This window comes from Saccopteryx leptura, chromosome 3, assembly GCF_036850995.1.
Source record: "Saccopteryx leptura isolate mSacLep1 chromosome 3, mSacLep1_pri_phased_curated, whole genome shotgun sequence".
NCBI classification, from domain to species: Eukaryota; Metazoa; Chordata; class Mammalia; order Chiroptera; family Emballonuridae; genus Saccopteryx; species Saccopteryx leptura.
In genome coordinates this window covers 111,701,301-111,720,833 of record NC_089505.1, presented here as the reverse complement: position 1 = coordinate 111,720,833, position 19,533 = coordinate 111,701,301, and the positions used below count along the sequence as shown (strand labels likewise).

Below are 19,533 nucleotides of genomic sequence, written 5' to 3'. Positions count from 1 at the left end.
AAACTTGCCTCCAGTTTCTCCAGGGAACATGGGGGGTAGTGTAAACAATCCAGCATCACAGCTTAACAGCCTTCTGCAACCTAATCAGGCAAGTGAGGTGGGGGGTTGGGCAGTCTGTCAGCTACAGCCAATTCTCCACACCTCTGTCCCCCCAAAATCTAAACTCCAAAAACCCTGTTGGTTTTTTGGTTCCCAACAGGCACATATTTCTCTGGAATACCATAGGGCGCACCTGGAAATCTTCTAGGGCGCACCAGTGCACCCTGACGCACACTTTGAGAACCACTGGATTAGGATGTGGGATATGAGAAAACAAGAGGCATCAAGACAGACTAGGGTTTTTGGCCTGAGGCCCTGGGTGGGACAGTGGAGCTTCATTTACCAAGATGGGAGAGGCTTGGAGGAGAAGAGGGGGTTACATTTTGGACATGTTGGTCTGAGGTGCCTTTTAGACACCCAGGTGGCAATGTTGAGTGAGAGGTGAGATGTACATGTTGAATTTTAGAAAACAGGTCGTAGGGGCTGTGGGTTTCAGTTTAAAACTCCTCAGCAAGTAGGTATTTTGTTTCTATTTGCCTCTCAAGTTCCCACCCAGAACAGGGCGTGGTACAGAGTTGGTGATGCCAATCACGGTGATGACATCAAAGGTAACCATCACTTCTCTTTCATGAGCGCTGTGCTGAGGGTCTTATATGCATTATCTTGTTCAACTTCCTATGACCCCATGAGGCAGAAACTATGACAACCTCAGTTTCTAGATGAGGAAACGGAGATTCAGAGAGGTTGTCAGTCATCCGCCCTCACCGTATTCCAGGTGCGGTTTCACTCATGTGTTTATGAGATCATCAGAACTGTGGACCCCAATTTCCCCAGCTGCCTCATAAGACCCAGCACTGACCCCTGTACCATCCTTTCTCGCCCTCTATTGCAGCCTGTGACCAGCTGGCCCTGGGCGTGGTGGCGATCTTTGGGCCATCACAGGGCTCCTGCACCAACGCCGTCCAGTCTATCTGCAATGCCCTGGAGGTGCCCCACATTCAGCTGCGCTGGAAGCACCACCCACTGGACAACAAGGACACCTTCTACGTGAACCTCTACCCTGACTACGCCTCTCTCAGCCACGCCATCCTCGACCTGGTTCAGTACCTCAAGTGGCGGTCGGCCACCGTGGTCTATGATGACAGTACAGGTGGGTGGCCAGGCCTGACCAGGCCAGAGTTATGGAGCAAGGGGGGCAGAATCCCAGGATCAGGCTCTTGACAGCTCACCCAACTCAGTTGTCCCTGGGGAAAATGTCTTCTCTCACACCCAAGCTTCATTCAGTCACACTGACACTTGTCCCTGTGCTCACTCACAGCCCTGTGCACACCGGCTCCTCTCCCACCTCACTCAGCCCCAGCCCACCTTGTACCTGCCTCACACCTGCCTCATCCCTCCCCCACCCACCACCGCCCCTGCAGCATGCTCAAATCCGTACTCAGCACACTCGCCCAGGTCCCAGCACCTTCGCCCACACCTGCCTGCCCTCTTACACCCACAAGTCTCCATCTGCAGTGGCAGCCAGCCCTGCTGGCCCCTGAGCGCAGGCTTTGAACTCAAACCCGCCTGTACATGTGTGCCGGATCTGATGCTTCCCAGCTGGGCAGCACAGAGCTGTTTCCTTTCCTTTCCTTCCAAAGACTCAAGTCCCAACTCGTTTCTTAGCCCCACCTCTTAGGAAAGGGTGACCTTGGCAAGTCACTTAACGCATCTGGCCCGCTCTGCCCACGCGACAAGTCAAGAACTAAAGTATCCAGCCCGGAAAGAGCCCTCCAGCTCTCGGCTGCCTATGCTTCAGTGTCAGTTCGATTACCTCCTAATGCGGAGTGGGAATCGTGGGGAGAGAAGCCTTCAGAAAAGACATCCTGCAGTTGTAGATTTAGTTCATTTATTGAGGTCCTGCTATACCCGAGGCACCAGACAGAAGATCCTGGGGAGGCAGAGGCCCCACCCGTCTTGCTGCACAAGGTCTCTGCCATTGAAGAGTGCTCCTGCCCAGCTCCAAGTCACCTCCAATGTCTCTGCAGCCCTGTCGATTTATCTGTCATAACATACCACGCTGAATGATTGTCTCAGAGCCCGTTTCTGCTTCCAGACCGTGAGCTTTCCGCACCTCCAGGGTTTAGCACAGGGCCTGGTACAGTGCAGATGCTTATAAAAGCATGTTGAACTGAATCGAATCAAATTGAAAATCAAGTTGAAATAAACTGTAATGAAATTTTTAGGAAAGACTGTGTTGGGCACTAGACAGGAGGAAGAAATGAGGATGCAGTTACACCGTCTTATTTTGAGAAGCTAATCATGTTGTAGGGGAGCGGGTGCCCACCCAGAGGTCGTCAGTCATTCCGGGCCATCAGAGCTAAGAATTGAGTGGCGTGCGCTTATAGTCGGGACTAAAGGTGCTTGGGGGGAGGAAGTTCTGTGGTCTTGGATGGACTGACTGACCCGAGGAGAGGGACAGGAGCTAGGTCTTGAGGATGGATGGACAAGAAGAGGAGTCCTGTGGGCACGGCAGGAGGAGGGAATGGTCTAAGCAAAAACACGAGGCGGGCTGTGCATGGCCATCTTATCAAAAGGACAGCCTGGCTGGAAGACAGGATTCAGGTATCGTAGGAGCCACAGGGATCTTTCTTAATGTGGCTCATACCTTCTATTGGGGAGGAAGATCTGTCTCAGAACCTTCCAACAGACCACCTGCTAAGTGTGCCTACTACCCTGAGCACAGTCAAATGGGAATGAGATTGCCATTGACTGGCTCTGTCCAATCTCAAGTCATCTCATGGGACCCAGACAAAATCATGACTCTCTCAGCATGCTAGAAGGAAGCACAGCAGTTATCTTTTTATAGCATAGATGCTGCTTGACTTATGATGGGTTTATGTCCTGATAACATGGCCGAGGTGGCAAAAGATTGGCCCTCTATTTTGACCCCATCGCTAGCATGCTACAAACCTTGAGAGGGCCACTTAACCTCCCCGGGCCTCAGTTTCTTTATCTGTAACACTGGAACAGAAGTCCCTAATCTGTATGCTTTCTAGGACAGGGAGATGCTTAAGCCGGGTAATGAATGCAGAAGTGCTTTGTAAGTGAAAAGCACTATTCCAACAACATGATTCACTGCAGATATTTATTCCAACAACATGATTCACTGCAGATATTTTGAGAGAGATTGATTAGGGAAGCAGCCAGGAAGGAAGACTCATCTCGGGCAAACAAAAGGGCCGAGTCTTCTGTCGGGGTTGGCTGAGACAGCCTCTGGTCTCCTTCGAGAATACGCTGATGGGAAGGAGGTCTGACACTTCCTGCTGGAGGATGTGGGTCACCATACATTACACGGGACAATGCACTTGGTTGACAAGAAAACTCTGGTGGCCTCTGCACCAGCATCCAGGCTGTCCCTGTCCTCATGTCCTGGGTCCTCAAAGCCCATGTGCCTGCTGACATTGTGCATGAGTCTGAACACCAAGCAAGTGGGAGCAAAGTGTACCCTTGGGGTCTTGTGGGGTGACAGGTGTGAGTAGGCAGCATCAGTCAGCCAAACTAAGAATTTCTGAGGTTAGTTTGAGTGGGGGTAAGGCTGAGTATGTGTTTGGGGGCAGCTTGTGACACCTTTTCCTCTTTTGGACACCAGATCCACTGATGTCCTTGTCCTCTTCTCCATCAAGTCTAGTATTAAGAGGCACTGGGCCCTACCCTGGCCGGTTGGCTCAGTGGTAGAGCGTCAGCCTGGCGTGCAGAAGTCCCGGGTTTGATTCCCAGCCAGGGCACACAGGAGAAGCACCCATCTGCTTCTCCACCCCTCCCCCTCTCCTTCCTCTCTGTCTCTCTCTTCCCCTCCCACAGCCAAGGCTCCATTGGAGCAAAGATGGCCCGGGCGCTGGGGATGGCTCCATGGCCTCTGCCTCAGGCGCTAGAGTGGCTCTGGTCATGACAGAGCGATGCCCCGGAGGGGCAGAGCATTGCCCCCTGGTGGGTGTGCCGGGTGGATCTCGGTCAGGCGCATGCGGGAGTCTGTCTGACTGTCTCTCCCCATTTCCGGCTTCAGAAAAATACAGGAAATAAAAAAAATAAAATAAAAAAAAGAGGCACTGGGCCCTTATTATCCAGTTGCCGAGGCCCCCAGAGCCCTTTCCCAACTCTGCCACCGGGATCTGAGAGCTTCTGGCATGGGAGCTTCCTGATGCCCGCAGCCATGGCAAAGCTTGTTTGGGGAGCTCTTTGGGAGGTGTAGGTCCCAGGGTTATACTTCTATCCTCTCCAGCACAGCGAAGTGAAGGTCACCAATCAGAGAGCTTTCCTGACATCCAGCCCTCAGGAATGGGACCGAGAGGCCGAACACACCCAGGGGTGGGGGGTGGGGGGAGGGTACTACAAATAGCTTTGGAAACGGGGGCTGTCTGTTGGAAAGCTTCTGAAGTGGGCTGCTTGTGGGGTAAGGGGGCATAGGGGACTGTCCAGACAGAGGACACTGTGACAGTTGGTTGAAAACTTTAATCCAGCACAAACTAGTATAAACAAACAAACAAAAAAAAAAAAGTAGGAAAGTGGTGGCTATTGGCTGCCTTAACTAGAAAGTTCAGAAATTCAGGTACTGTTTGATTCAGAGGCTCAAATGGGTATCATCAGGATTTATTTTCTCTTGTCTGGCCTCTCTGACTTGTGCCCTGTTGGACCTTTCTCAGGTTCCATGAGGTGACTCTCAGGCTGACTTCCTCCTTATTTGGCGTTAAACGGAAGAGGGGGTACATCTTGCCATTTACTCTAGCACATTTCTGGAAGTCACTCCAAGAGGACCAGCTGGTGTCACATGTCCACCTCTACGCCCATACCTATGCCTGATTGGCCAGGCTGGGGCCACATGCTGTGTCTTAGGAGCTGGGGATGGATCCTTCCTGGTCATGTGGACTTGGAGAGGGAGAGGGTGGCTCCCTAGAAGAAAATCAGAGTGCTGGTATTGGGAGAGTGAGCACGACTGAGTGCACAGTGCAGCCAGAACTCAGATGCAGTCCTGAGCACGAGCAGGGGGTCCAGCAAGTGGCAGTGGCGGGGGTGGGTCAAGTCCCCTGGCCTGTGCTGGCTTAGCGCCTCCCTGCAGTGGGGCTGGGAAGGGGGTAGAGAGAGCACCCAGCAGGCCTGCTTCCAGGTAAAGCAGAGAGGCGTCAGCAAGAATAAACCTTGAAAAAGGGATGGAAATCAACTTAATTAGACCTATGCAAGCCATATGTCTCTAGGAAGTGACATTTAGTTTTCCCTGGAAATCCCCAGATTAAGTGGTTTTGCAGAATGCTAAGGTGGAGGATGGATTTTTCAGTGTGGGGAGAAAAAAAAAGTATGTCAATCTAATTATGGAAATTTGTGTTGAGAACGACTTAAGTGCCAGACCCTGTGCTAGGGGCAGTGGGGACCCAGCCTCTCATGTTAAGGAGTTTGGGACAGGACCTGAGGACTGAGATGAGGCCAGAGGAGGCTAATGCTTAGGGAGAAGGCCACTGAGTTGGGGGAGGGGAAGATCTTGTCTGCACAGAAGAGTAGGGCTAGGTGTCATGGAGGAGGTAGTTGCATTAAGCCTGGAAGAATGGGTTAGGTTTACCAAAGAGTCTGCCCATTAGGGTGGGGAGGCTATTGGGTGGGGGTAAGAGTAGTGACTGGACACAGATACCACCTGGACTTACCCAGTCCAGCTGTTGGTATAGTTGAGTGTGAAGCCACCACTTATGCCCACATCCTGGCAGCAGGTTGCTAGAAGTGTTTAGGAAGATTATGTCCCATGCCTCACAATGTTGCAGGAGCAGGGGATGAAGGGAGGTGGCATCTGGTTCAGGGTTCATAAGTCTCTGCACCCATCCTGTGTCAGAGGAACAGGTGGGCGTGGTCAGTGAGAATTTGCTCTATGCTTACATTTGAATTTACACGTGTGTATATGTATTTGTGTGCGCACACATTTATCTACAGAGATACACATACATTTATCAGCCCAAGCATATGCCTTGTCTGTACCAACATGCATGTAAACACATGTTTGTATGTGCACACACATCTATATGCATGTGCAGGCGTGTACAGCTGAATGCACATGTCTATGCCTGAATGTGCTAGTGTGTGTGTCTAGACATGTGTAGCCGTGGCCTGCACATACACATATCTCTGTGGACCATGAGTCCGCATCTTCAGACACAGACAGGCATGTGTATATACCTGAGTCTACGGGAGCCTGTTGCTGTGTATACATATGTGTACACATGTCTTTTGTGCCCCGGGGCTTCTCAGGGCTCATCCGACTGCAGGAACTCATCATGGCTCCATCGAGATACAACATCCGCCTGAAGATCCGCCAGCTCCCCCTGGACTCTGATGACTCGCGCCCCCTGCTCAAGGAGATGAAGCGAGGCCGGGAATTCCGCATCATCTTCGACTGCAGCCACACCATGGCTGCCCAGATCCTTAAGCAGGTGCGTGCACCATGGCCAGCAGGACGGGTGCTTGGGATCTGCCTGCCCCTTCCCCAAACACAGGCATGATGTTGACCAGACCTCAGTTTAATCCCTAGTCTGTTTCTTGTAGGCTGTATGGCCTTGGGCAGCCACTTTGTCTCTCTGAGCCTCTGTTACAGCAGCAACAAAATAAACCCAGTGGTTTTTATAGTCCAAGTTGGTGTGAGGATGGAGGAAGATAATGGCTGAGCAGCCACAGCCAGGTTTGGCGCAGGCAGGGTGCTGAGTAAACGCTGTTTTCCGTGCCACGTCGGTGCAGGCAGGAGGCAGGGGCTGCAGAGACGGCCCTGAGGCCACATGGGACCACACCAGGAGAGAGGCCTGGAGTATCATACACAGCCCCCAGAGCACCTCACTGCCTCATCCAGAGAGTAATCCCACCGAGTGCCATAGCCCGCGGCACTCGGTGTTGCTCTCCCATAACTAGGAGGTTTATCGAGGTTCCTCGCACCACCTGCTTGGCTCTGCAGTGATGGTGGGGAGCGAGAATGGCTCCCAATCCTGGATGGGCCCCTGGTCCTGGACACAGCCCAGTGTGGCATGCCAGGAACCACAGCCAAGCTCTGCCAGCCCTCTAAGAAAGAAACGGACAAATTGCCCACCACCCCTTCCGAGGGTGCCACAGAGAAACCAAGCCACTCCGACTGGAGCCAGTGCTTTGTGCAAAAGGCAATGATGTGGTCCTACAGCATCCCTGGTGGTTGGAGGAGGTATTCTGAAGGGTCCTACACATGACACCCTGAGAGGCAGGTGGCAGGAAGGGGACATGGAGTAGAGTGGAAGACACGCTGAGCAAGGGCTGGGAGTGTTCGAGACCTGGGGAAGGGGGTCCCAGCCCCACCTTCAGTTGAGTCCGCAAGGGGTGCCCAAGCCAATGGCAGCTTCTGTCTACCCCAGAGGAAACCCTACACCAACTTCCTTCACATGGTGATTAAAAAGCTCATTGGATAATTTGAATCTTTCTTTTGCCAAGAGCAAGTGACCCCAGAGTAATCCCCTTCTCTGTGGATGGAGTGAGTGCCCTCCCCCGCCCCCCACACACAATGTTACGTAGGATTCCGAGAGATGAGACAGGGAAAGAGTTTATGCTGGTGCCGACACCTGGTCTGCTCTGGGTGCGGGACATCTTCACTGCTCCCCAGAAATCTCTTAACCTCCATCCCCCAGGCCAACTGTGCCAGGGCATTCTTATCTTGCCAGCGTGGGTAACAGTGATGACAGTCACAACTCTGGTTTTCTAAGGCAGCACTGTGAGCAAGGTACACAAAGCTCCTCACTTACTGACACACTGGGAAGTGGGGTTGGTTATCAGGCCCCGTTTACAGGAGAGGAAACTGAGGCTCAAGGGAGAAGTAATGGGTTCTCGGCCATCCAGTCTGCATGTCAGAATTTACTCCCAGGTCCATCTGACTTGAAAACATTTATAATTTAAAACAAAGATTCTGGGCTCAGCTAAACACTGAACTAAACAAGATAAGCGTGTCTGCCTACTGAGCATTTCTCCAAGCCTCTAACCCAGGCGTGGCCAACAGTTTTTAACCCCGGGCCAGATGAGAAAGAAAACTTTTTTCACGGGCCAGACAAAATATTAAAATTAAAAAATGTTAAATACAAAAACGATTCATTTACGTAAGCAAAGTTTTATTATGTAATTTGTTTATGAATAAATGTGTGGAAAAGAGTTTTAATATACAATATTATTTTAATAAAAATATAATTACATACCGTATAAATATCCAAACTGTATCACAATCAATCGAAATAATATTTAATTAATAGAATGAGCTTGAAGGGGTTATATCGCAAATAAAACAATTATTTCATTTTATAAACAGCCTGGACACGTTTTCAGTTATCAACTGCAGCTATTGTCTATGCCAGTAGTCTCCAATCTCCAGGCCGCGGACCGGTACCAGTCCGTGGGCCATTTGGTACCGGTTGCAGAGGAAGAATAAATAACTTACATTATTTTTGTTTTATTTATATTTAAGTCTGAACGATGTTTTATTTTTAAAAAATGACCAGATTCCCTCTGTTACATTTGTCTAAGACTCACTCTTGGCGCTTGTCTCGGTCACGTAATACATTTATCCATCCCACCCTAAAGGCTGGTCCGTGAAAATATTTTCTGACATTAAACTGGTCCGTAGCCCCCCAAAAATTGGGGACCACTGGTCTATGCTAAATGCCACTTGATTCAGCACACTTGACCCACAAAAATAACGAATTGTTTGACCTTGGGTGCACACTGGCAAACTCCGCCTAAAAGAATGTGGGTTTCACATCGCTGCTAAACATCAAAAAGTTCATATTGAATACAGACAAGTACAAAAGTTGTAAATCTTTATAACAAAAATTTAAAAAATGAAGAAATATCGCGAATTCATTCGACCAATTATTGGAAGTTAACCCTAGAATTCTTTTCCGCATATCACTATCTTCTTAAATATCTCGATTTCCAATAATCAAAGACTCTTCCTTCCGCTTCTGAATAGCTGAGATTTTTAAAGTAGCGAAGAATATTAAAAATTTAATCGCAGGCTGCATAAACTCATTATGCGGGCCGAATCTGGGGCCGTATGTTGGCCATGCCTGCTCTAACCTGTGGGTACAAGCTGTAAATCTCCAAAGGGGGAGAGGATGTGCGACATTTTCTAAGTATACTTGACCCAGTGACATTTTTAACCCAGAGCATTTTGTGGGCCCAGCATCCTGAGGAACTCTGTAGAAGATGCATGATGGTCATTAGTGTTATAGATTATAGGCTTCTAATAAAACGTCTGTAATGTAGACTTCCTGGTGGTGTGTAGGGATTCCATGGCAACCACATGGCCTGCTTCGTGGTCAGCCGTTCCTGGGAGGCTGGGGCGGAGGACAGACCCTCCTGAGCCTGGCAGGGCTGGTGGGGGCCGGGCCCCTGAACACCTATCTCTAGAGCAGGGATGCTGGGCTCAGCTGAGCGGAGTCAGGGCACTTGAAAAGCTGTCAGATTGGGATTGTGTGGCAGGCCCAGAGATGCTTACTAAAAAAAATGGGCAACCAGGCCCTGCCCAGCCCTGCAGAATTTGGAATCTTTGGAGAGTGTGGCCTAAGAGTCTGCATTTTAATTGGTCCCAAGTGATTATACTGCTCACTACCATGGAAAATCCACTGTTGTCTGCCAGCCAGTCATGGTCACTGTTTGGAGGGGGTCTCAGACAATATCCCACTCCAAGTGACCAGCCTCCCCCAGCCCACTGCCAGTCTGTCCCGCCGCCCAGTCCTCGGCCCTGGGGTGGCACGGGAGTGGGGGCTGCTCGGGTACTCCCTGCAGGTGGCTGACACTCTGCTTTCCCACAGGCCATGGCCATGGGCATGATGACCGAGTACTACCACTTCATATTCACCACGCTGGTAACGTACCTCCGGGTCCTGGGGCGGGGTGGGGCGGGGTGGGGCTCCTCCGGATGAAGTCAGCCTCGTGGGGACGGGGGCTGCAGCCAGAGGAGGTCCAGGCCGGACCTGCCTTCTGGAGGCTGGAAGTGTGGCCCCAGGTAAAGGCATGAGGATGTCTTTGTGGCCCACCCACTTTGAGAAGTGACATTATGTGTGACTAAGAGCAGCGACTCCCTGCCATGAACAGGAGCCCCCCTGCCTCCTGGCTGTGAGACATTGGGGAAGTCATTTAACCTCCCTGCCTCAGTTTCTTCCACTGCAAAATGGGCATAGTAATGAGTTCTCCCTCTAGGATGGTTGTGAGGACCCAATGAGTTAATAAACTAAATTCTGAGAGCAATGCCTGGTTCATGTAACAGCCGTAGGAGTATTAGCTCGCATTATGTTGACCCGTGGCCCTAACCCACACTTCCCACGCATGTCTCAGGCCTCTAACAACAACAATAATGGCCACTTTGAATTCCTATAGCATCCGTGATGCAGTCTGCCCACTCACTGTCAGCCGAGCCAGCCCACCCACAAGCTCCAAATGGGTCTTGTCCAAACTCTGAGAACATTTAGGGCCATTTAAACCCATTAGGATAATTAGTTGTGGTCTGAGATCAGCGGAATGAAGACATCCCTGTGCCAAAGGGGCACCAACACCCAGACACCCTGCCTTGGATCCAGATGCCTTGTGACCTCGCAGGGGCTCAGGGTGGACTCTTTCACCCAGCCTGGGTCTGGCGCAAGTGACAGCATTGCTAACTACCCTGTTGCTGAAACAAGCTCCGGCTGCCTGCATTAGCCTCGCTGCTCCAGCCCTGCAGGCCTCCGACTGTTCCTTCATTCATCCGGCGCCCAGTGAGCATTCCTCTCCGAGCTCTGTGCTCAGCAGAGTTATCTCGAGATGACCAACACTGCGGCCCAGTCCTCAAGGAGCCCCCCGCCCTGTCCGTCTGTATTTCTGTGTCCGGCTTACACAGCAGGCTTGTGCCATCACATGGGGCACAGTGGAGGGGACGCCAGATGCTGAGGGCCTAGCAGAAGGGGAGAAATTTGAGGCAGTCTTTATCAGAAAGCAGATGCTTGAGCTAGGCCTTGAAGGATCAGTAGGAATTCACCAAGGAAAAAGAAGAAAGGTATGCCACATAGAGGAATCAGCATAAGCAAAGGCTAAGAGGCAGGCTAGCTCTTCGGCGGAGTGCTGGAGCTGATTCGCTCTGGCAGAGTGTGAGAGCCAGTTGTGTTTGTTCTTCCCAACTCCACAGTTAGTAACATCACCTAGACCAGGGGTCTCAAACTCGTGGCCTGCCCACCAATTTTGTGCGGCCCGCAGACTAATCAAACTTCGTGGATTAGTCTGCGGGCCAGTCTGCGGGCTGCACAAAATTGGTGGGCGGGCCGCGAGTTTGAGACCCCTGACCTAGACGGCTTGAGATTGGCTTGAGATTGGCCACTGTGGGAGTGTTCATACTGCAGGAGGTGGCGAAAGCTACAAATAAGGTTTCTTTTTTCACTTCCCTCTCCCCTGAGAGCTGTTTATTAAGCGTTTACCAACACACCACTGCTTGTCACCTTTCTGCACTCCCCACCCACTGTCCCCTGGGCCCGTGGCAGAGCTCACGAGCCACACTGCATTCTCCTGATCCAGAGCTCAGACCTGGGGACCTGCCGGGGACTGTGTAAGGAGAAAGGAATCCCAGAAACTGGTGACTGAGTCACTTCTGAATTCCTGCCCATCCAAGCCAGCTTCTCCCAGCCATGCTGTATCCTGGTAACTCACTGGAGGCTGGGGCATGAGGCCGACATGCCCCAATATTCTACCTGTTTGGGGCTGGGTGCCGGGCAGAGGAGCAAGGCTGGGAAGGTGGGTGGGGTACCCCAAAAGCCCAAGGCCCTGTGCCAGCATGACAGCCCCATCCATTCCATCCTGGACTCCGAGAGTGCTGAGACCAACTTCCAGCTTTTAGGGGTTCCACTCGTCCCTGTGTCAGTAACTCAGCGCTTTCTTCTCACACTTGTATCCTGCTGGCTCACCTCTTCGAGTTCTCCCCACTCTGAGTAGCTGTGACAAACCCTTTGATGGGAAAATACAAAGGAGGTACAAGGGGACACGGCAGGAGCAGGCAGACCGGCTGGGACTGCTGAGGTCCACCGCACACCATGCCCGTCCACCCTCCACACGACTCCCGCACAGTGAGAGCAGCAAGCCTTGGAGCACAGATCAGGATGAGAGGAGAGGGGATGAAGCCGCCATGTCCTGATATTCTACTTCTGTTTGGGAAGATTACTTGACCTCCCTGAGCCTCAGTTTTCTTGTCTGTAAAATGGGAATAAGTGGTTGTGATGTTTCGGGGCCTCCGATCCTTCATTTGGTCGTTTTTTTTGTTTCAAGGAACAGAACTCATTCAAGTCAGCTCAAGTCATTAGGGGTTTGAGAATCAACCATCAGGCCACAAGAGCAGGCAGGGAGGGTGGCTCTAGACCCAAAGCAACTCTGGACATGATGGGATGATGGTTCCAGCCCTTTGCACTGAGACTCAGCCAGTGTCCCTCCTGTCCCCATCTCCCACCCTGTTGCTTCCTCCCCCTACCTTGGTCTCTGCTCCTTAATCAAAGTCTCCATTCCTGGAAACTCCAGCACGTCACAGACGCCCTGAGCTTGTCACATCCCACCCGACCATCCATTCTGCTTCTGCCACTTCTCACCACCCCGTTCTCTGAGTGTTACACGCTTTCCCCCAGTCAGTGGGGTGCCATATAGGCATTTGGGGCTGGATAGTTCATCAATCCAGAATGTTCTGCCCACCATAAATTTTCTCACCTTCTAATTTCCAGGCTTGGTGTCAGATAAATAAACACCACCCCCCCATTTTCAAATATCCCCAGGATGGAGGCTGGGTCATCAACTAGATTGGACAAACCACCCTTGGGACAGGCAACCACTCCTTGGCCAATCAGCTGAGGTCTGTTGGTGGGAAGGGGAGCACAGTAGGCTTACAGAATCCAAGGCATGGCCACCGAGCAGTAGGCGTGAAGCACTGGGTATGTCCTTTAGAAGCAGTAGGCACAAAATCCGCACATCTTCTTCACCCACCTGAGTATGGCCCCTCCTCTACTCTGTCCACACAAGGCCTGTGGATAAGCCCTATCTTGATCCTTGTTCCCAATCCTAGCTCCAAACATTCAGTTAAAACCATCTCTATGTGGCTCATACTTCACTCCAAGGCCTCAGGGAGCTGAGGAACAACATGGCCTGAAGATTTGGCCCCACCGCCCAGTGGCCCAACTTCTAAACAAGAGTCTGGAAAAGACATCACCTCAGTGCACTCCACTTTAATGCTATATTGCCCAACTAGGGTCACAGTTAGAGTTCTTGGAGGGAGGAGCAAGGCAGGATCATGGCACCCCAGGGACTCTCCTCTAGGTCAAGACACTGTCTGCATCTCTTAACTTTTCAATTCTTTAATTCAGTCTTCATTTACTCACCTATCCAGCTGCCATATACAAATGCCCAGCAGGTCGCAGGTACTAAGTTCGGCACTTGGATGGGAAGGGATGGGCAGAGATGGATTGAACACAAAGCTCACCAGCTGGTGGCTTCCTTTGTGCGTGTAAGGATCAAGGGCTGTGCCCAGTTTACCTCTATATCTCTAGTGCCCAAATAATGTCTGGTATATAGTAGGTGTTCGTGAATGCCTGAATGAATGAATGACTACAATACGAAGTAGTAAGTAACTAGTGAAATTATCAACATCTTCATCACAGCAACAGTTAAGACCATGGACTATGGTGCCTGTCTACCTGAGTTATCATTGAGATTTTTTCACTTCCTCGGGCAGGCCACCTCTCTCTGCCTCGTTTCCCCATCTATAACATTGTCCAAGAACAGTACCCCACAAGATGGTTACGCTGAGCATTAAATCTGTTGACATCAGTAAAGTGCTTAGAAAAGTGCTTGGCATTTTGTTCTCTGTATGAGTTAAATCGATTAATTAAATGAATTCTGCTTGTGTTTTCTGTGTACTCAGCATACCTCATTTCATCCAAATCCAGCTCTCCAAAGGAGGTCTGGCTTTCCCAGCTTTACGGAAAAATAGAAACTGAGGCTCAGAGAGGTCACTCAGCAAGAAAGGTGCAGAGCAAGTTTGTTACCAGCTGGGAGCTGTCCAGCTCCAAGCCCCCTGCTGAAGCCTGTCATGCCAGGAGCCTGCAGGAAGTGCTGGCCAGCCTCCTCTGGCCGCTCCCATTCTACAGAGCTGGCTGCGATGATCCTGGCCTGGTGATTGACACTAATAGGGGCAACGGAGCCTTCACAAATCCCAACAGCACCCACACTTCACAGGTTCCAAAACCCTTTCTCCACATCACTGATTTTCCTCTTCACAGAGCAGAGTTTGCATTCCCTATTGATTGACGGGAAAGTCTGAGACCAGAGAGGTTGAGTGATCTGCCCAGAATCTCACAGCAGATCAGTGACAGAGGCCTTGGTTCCTGACTTCCAGTCTTGCCCATGGCTGTTCCAGCCCTTCCTCCTCACACCTCTCAGAGAGGAAAGGAGAGTAGATTTTTGCAGAGAAGCACAACCCCCGTAATACAAACACTTCTACAGTGTAGTAAATGGCCCCCACATGCCAAGGCATCAGCTATGTCCCGTGGGTCCTCTCCCCCAGCCCATGTCCTGCTTCCAGCTCCAACTACAGGACTCTCCTTCCAGCCCTGTTGGCTTAAGCATCTCCCTGGTGATTCTACTTCTGCCCATTGGTCGGTCACAGGCTGTATTGGCAAGGCAGTGGCATTTGGCATTTACCTCCCTCCCTCCAGGAAACCCATGTCACCAACTCTTCATCTCTAAAATAATCTCCAAATTTGCTTCTCCCATGCAGAAGACATGTTAATTACCCCAGCTGCCATTATCTGTCCCAGCCAGCTTTGAGCCGTTCCCAGATAACCTCGCATCCATCAGCCCCAGCTGAGCCCCCGGTACATGTCATATGTAGGTAAAAGCCTGGAGGTAAAAAAAAAAAAAAGAATTATAATAAATTAATAGATAAGCAATCACAATTAATGCCACTTCTCAGCAATAACAGTTATATCATGGGGAAGATATTTTCATCTGTCATTCCTTAAGGCAATGTTTTCCGAGCTTCAGCTTCTACTCAGTCAGACCCATGGGGTGCTAATGAATTAGTCTATTATGTTATGCTGAATGTTTCTAAAAGGTCCCTCGTCGATACTGAATTCAGTGTGTCAACATTTGGCATGGAGAACAGCAACTTTTTGCCAAGCAGCAAGGTTGCTCATAGTTCAATATGTACAGCATTTGGGGTCTCAGCCTGGGGTGGTTTGAATAAAAAACATCAGAGCTGGACAAAGACGCCTCTTGACCCGCTCCCTGTTGTCACTGTCCCCATGTCACAGGGATGACGCATTTGGTGCCACAAGCCCTAGAGCACTTTGTAGCTAAGCCCAGGCTCGAGGTGACAGGGAAGAAGGTGACCCCAGCACTGCCACCCCTTTGTGCCGCCTCTCCGGCTGTGATTGCCTACAGCCTCTGTGTAAGTGTCAGCAGAACGAAGGATGCATCCGGAGACCAGAAGGGCTGTTATCACCAGTATCCAAGCCCCCACTAGAGGCAGAGATGCACCCTTCCCACTGAGTCTAGTGATCCTCTGGTCCGAGAGGAGGGAGAGCTGTGTCACCAAGGCCCTAAGCAGGCTAATGCTTCCACATCTTTCAGGCCTTAGGTGTCAGGTCCACAATGAACGGGGAAACAGGCTGAGCCCTGTGCGAGGGAAGAGCGAGGAGGGTGCCCCCTGGCGGCAGAGCTCAGCTTCTCTTCTATGGCCCCAGCAGTTCAGCTCTGGCCCCAGACTTGCAGACACTGCTTTGCAAAACAAAAGCCCTCCATCTTCCCAGACCCACCTCCTTCAAAAGTGGTTTAAGTAAGATTTCAAGTTCCTGAAGCAATCACCTTGGAGGGTTTCATCCTCCATCCTGGGTAATTTACCAAACCACTCCTAACTTTCAGTCCCATAAAGAGCTCCCCCTGAGAGGTGGATGTGAAACACGAATCTCTCCACCTCAGACTCTTCCCAGTGATGTTTAGCTGCCCCAGAAAGCTACTCGGCTGGCTGAACCTTATTTTCATTTGGTTGACAGGTGTATTTGGCTCAAGGGTTTATATGGGAGACAGAAGCAGACAGAGACAATTGTTATCATTGGAGTTAAATCCCAGAGGCCCAGGATAAGAGCAGAAGCACCCCTGACTCACCCTATCACACATATGTAGAGGATAGTCAAGAAGGCTTCCTGGAAGAGGTGACACTTGAGCTGAACCTCAGAGAATAGCTTATCCAAGAAGAGTTGAAAAGACAAGTGTTCTAGCCTAGGGATAGAATACACACAAAGACACTGGCTCAGGGAATGGGAAGCTTCAGGATAGGGCCAAGGGCCAGCAAGGAAAGCGCAGGGACGATGGAAGCGGTTTGGTGTTCTGGGCAGAAATTGGAAGGGTATAGGGAGAAAAGTGAGGGCAGAGGAGTCAAGAGCTCTGTAAACTATACTAAGAATTCACACTTTTTTTCTGAGGAAGCAAGAAGGATTCATTGAAATATGAGTGACAGGGTTGGATTCATAAATGAGGTGATAATACCCTCCTAGCAAGGTGGAAATGTGAACTGAGTTAATACATAGAAGTCACTTAGAACAGGGCCTGTTGTTCTGAGGCTTATGGGTGCTCAGTAAACATTAGCTCATCATGATCGTTATGTTGCCAAGAGGGGTAAGGGAGGAAGGATCCAGGTCATGTCTGCCTCTCTCCTCCAATAACCCAATAACGTCACTGGGAGCTATGTCCAGTAGACATCACACTCACCACCAGAGAAGGCAGAATATGAATATTTGTCACATTTCCATAAAGTATATATACCATGCACCAGACATGTTCTCAGTATATTGATTAAGCCATTTCTTCTCCATGACAACCTTATATGGTAGGTATTACTATCATCCCCATTTTCCAGATGAGGAAACTGTGGTAAGAAGAGTAGATGAAACTTGAACCCAGACAGCCTGGCCCCGTGGTCTATACTCCTCGCCATTCCCTGGGCCACCTCAGTGAGCTGTACTCAGGGAGGAGCTGCGGGAAGGGAAGCTTTTCTTCTGGCTGTGCTCCCCCCTCCTTGCTGCTGCCCTCCTGATTCCACAGGTATCCCCATCTAAGCCCACGTCTCTTTCTCTGTGTGTTTCTCCGTCAGAAGTAATAGCTTAGAGTAATGGCTTTCTCAATACACAGACGTACCAGGCCCCACTCTAGCTTTCTGTGACCTGTACGTTCTGTAAAAAGCACCGAAGATAATTCGGATACATATATTGTGTTTGACAATAATTAGGGACATAAAGCACAAGGATTTTTGAACAGGACAAACAATAGTGTACTAGTAAATGTGTATAACCAGCTCTCCAAAAGGGGGGGGGGGAATCCCAGATTTGTAGTGCTTGCCAATTTCCATGGTGTAAATACCCCTATGACAGCCTGACCAGGCAGTGGTGCAGTAGATAGAGCATCTGACTGGTTCTCGGAGGACCCAGGTTCGAAACCCCAAGGTTGCTGGCTTGAGCGCTGGCTCATCTGGCTTGAGTGTGGGCTCACCAGCTTGAGCACAGGTCACTGGCTTCAGCATGGGATCACAGAAATGACCCCATGGTCACTGGCGTGAGCCCGAGGTTGCTGACTTGAGCAAGGGGTCAACTTGCTCTGCTGTAGCCCCCTGGTCGAGGCAAATATGAGAAAGCAATCAATGAACAACTAAAGGAACCACAACGAAGAGTGGATGTTTCTCATCTCTCTTCATTCCTGCATATCTGTCCTTATCTGTCCCTCTCTCTGACTCTCTCTTTGTCTCTGTCACAAAAGAAAAAATAAATACTTTTATGATAACCAATATGAAACTACCAATGTGACGCCATTTAACACAGAGTCAGGCAGAAGTACTAACAATTAGCTCTCACAAGCCAGTGTGAGCCAGCTCCAACACACCATTGAAACAGATTCTGCTCTGCCTTCATGAGCTTTATGACCTTAGGCAACTTCCTTCACCCCTCATTCATATAAAGGAAATACTACTAAGTACCCACTTTACAGGAGATTGTGAAGATTAGATGATATACTCCACATGTGTAGGACTGAACTCAGTGACCACCCTCCACCCTCATGAGATTAAGGCCATATAGACACCCTCTGGCCACTTCAGGGGAGATCTCCCATCTGCTCAAGACCCTGCTTTCTGCTCCCACCCAACCCCTTCCCCGTCTCAAATCCTGGCCTAGAATCAGGGCCATATTTGGCTGGGCAATGCTGGGACTGAACTGTCTTGCTTGTGCTCAAGCCTGCCTAAACCTCTCCCCTACTCCCTAAACCTCCCACAAGGAAATCAACATAGTGCACTCCAGAAGGAGGCCATTCTAGGGGGTTCAAGAACAGGATGAGTTCAGCATCAGTTAGGAAGAGCTTAGAGACCGGAGGAAGGCAGCGCAGGAGGGGCGCTGCTCCGTGGCTTCCGGTCTCATCACTCATCACCTGTCCGTGGGCCATCATCAGCTCAGCCAAAGCTGGGACTATGGTGGGGCTGGGTGTCCCTCCTGAGGTCTGCAGCCATGCACAGGCAAGGACAATGTCTCCGAGCACTCTCTCTCAGCATGGGATGGAGTGACTATGCCTGAGGACCTAGGAGAGAGGATGGATGAGGGGTCAGGGTGGAAGGCAGCTTGACGAAGACAAAGTTTGGAGAAGAATAGACAATAGATGAGGAGGAGCTCAAACAATGACCTTTAGACTCAGTTTCCCCATTAGTGGGATGGAATCAACCTAGATTGTCAAAGTATATTTTTGTAAACAGTTAAAAACATAGAATATAGAATGAAACATGTCAAACGTGTAATCAACTCATCAACAAGGGCACCAGTAGGATGTCAGTGCTAACTCAAAAAGCTTTTAGGGGACTGAGTGTCTAGGTATTTGGGAGTGGGAGGAACAGAATAAGGCCACTAGCTTAGATACAAAATGGATTAATGTCCTACAGGGCAATAAAACCACCACAGTAGGGATTATCTTTTTTACAGACAAATATCTACAAGTGAACCCAGAGTCTGGCCCTTAAGCATTGGCTGAGAGTAAAGCCGAGCCCAAGTGTATTCTCTGGAGAATCACACAATCCTGGGTGGGCAGGTAGACCATGTTTCCATGCAGTTCTCCTGCCTTAAGTCCAAGTTTGGGGGTGAGTTTTCTTAACGGAACAGAGTTCTGCTCTGCTCTTCATGCTACCTTCCCCCAACCTCCGCACGCCATCTCTTCTCTGCTTAGCACCTGGCTTCTCCCTCTGTGTCTGCACCTCCTGCTCCAGGGCTGCAGGGAGGGGCTGAAGCTGGCCTGCCTTATGCATTAAGGCCTGTTTTCCTGGCCCTTAGACCAGGGCCTGTCCATTGCACCAGACTGGACCTGACCTGGCCCACAGACAGACAGGCTGACCAGCAGTCAGCAGCTCCCAGGAGGCTGGTGAGACAAGGAGGCGGAAAGCAAAGGGCA

General features: G+C 50.4%; 1 protein-coding gene across 1 annotated transcript in view; it reads left to right on the top strand.

Moving 5' to 3' along the window:
* GRIK3 (glutamate ionotropic receptor kainate type subunit 3) overlaps nt 1–19,533 on the top strand; it is a 225,122-nt gene that overhangs the window by 151,822 nt on the left and 53,767 nt on the right. The window contains exons 3-5 of the mRNA XM_066375884.1: nt 932–1,189; nt 6,307–6,488; nt 9,870–9,923. Coding sequence (XP_066231981.1) covers nt 932–1,189; nt 6,307–6,488; nt 9,870–9,923 — 494 coding nt within the window. The remainder of the gene's footprint in view (nt 1–931; nt 1,190–6,306; nt 6,489–9,869; nt 9,924–19,533) is intronic.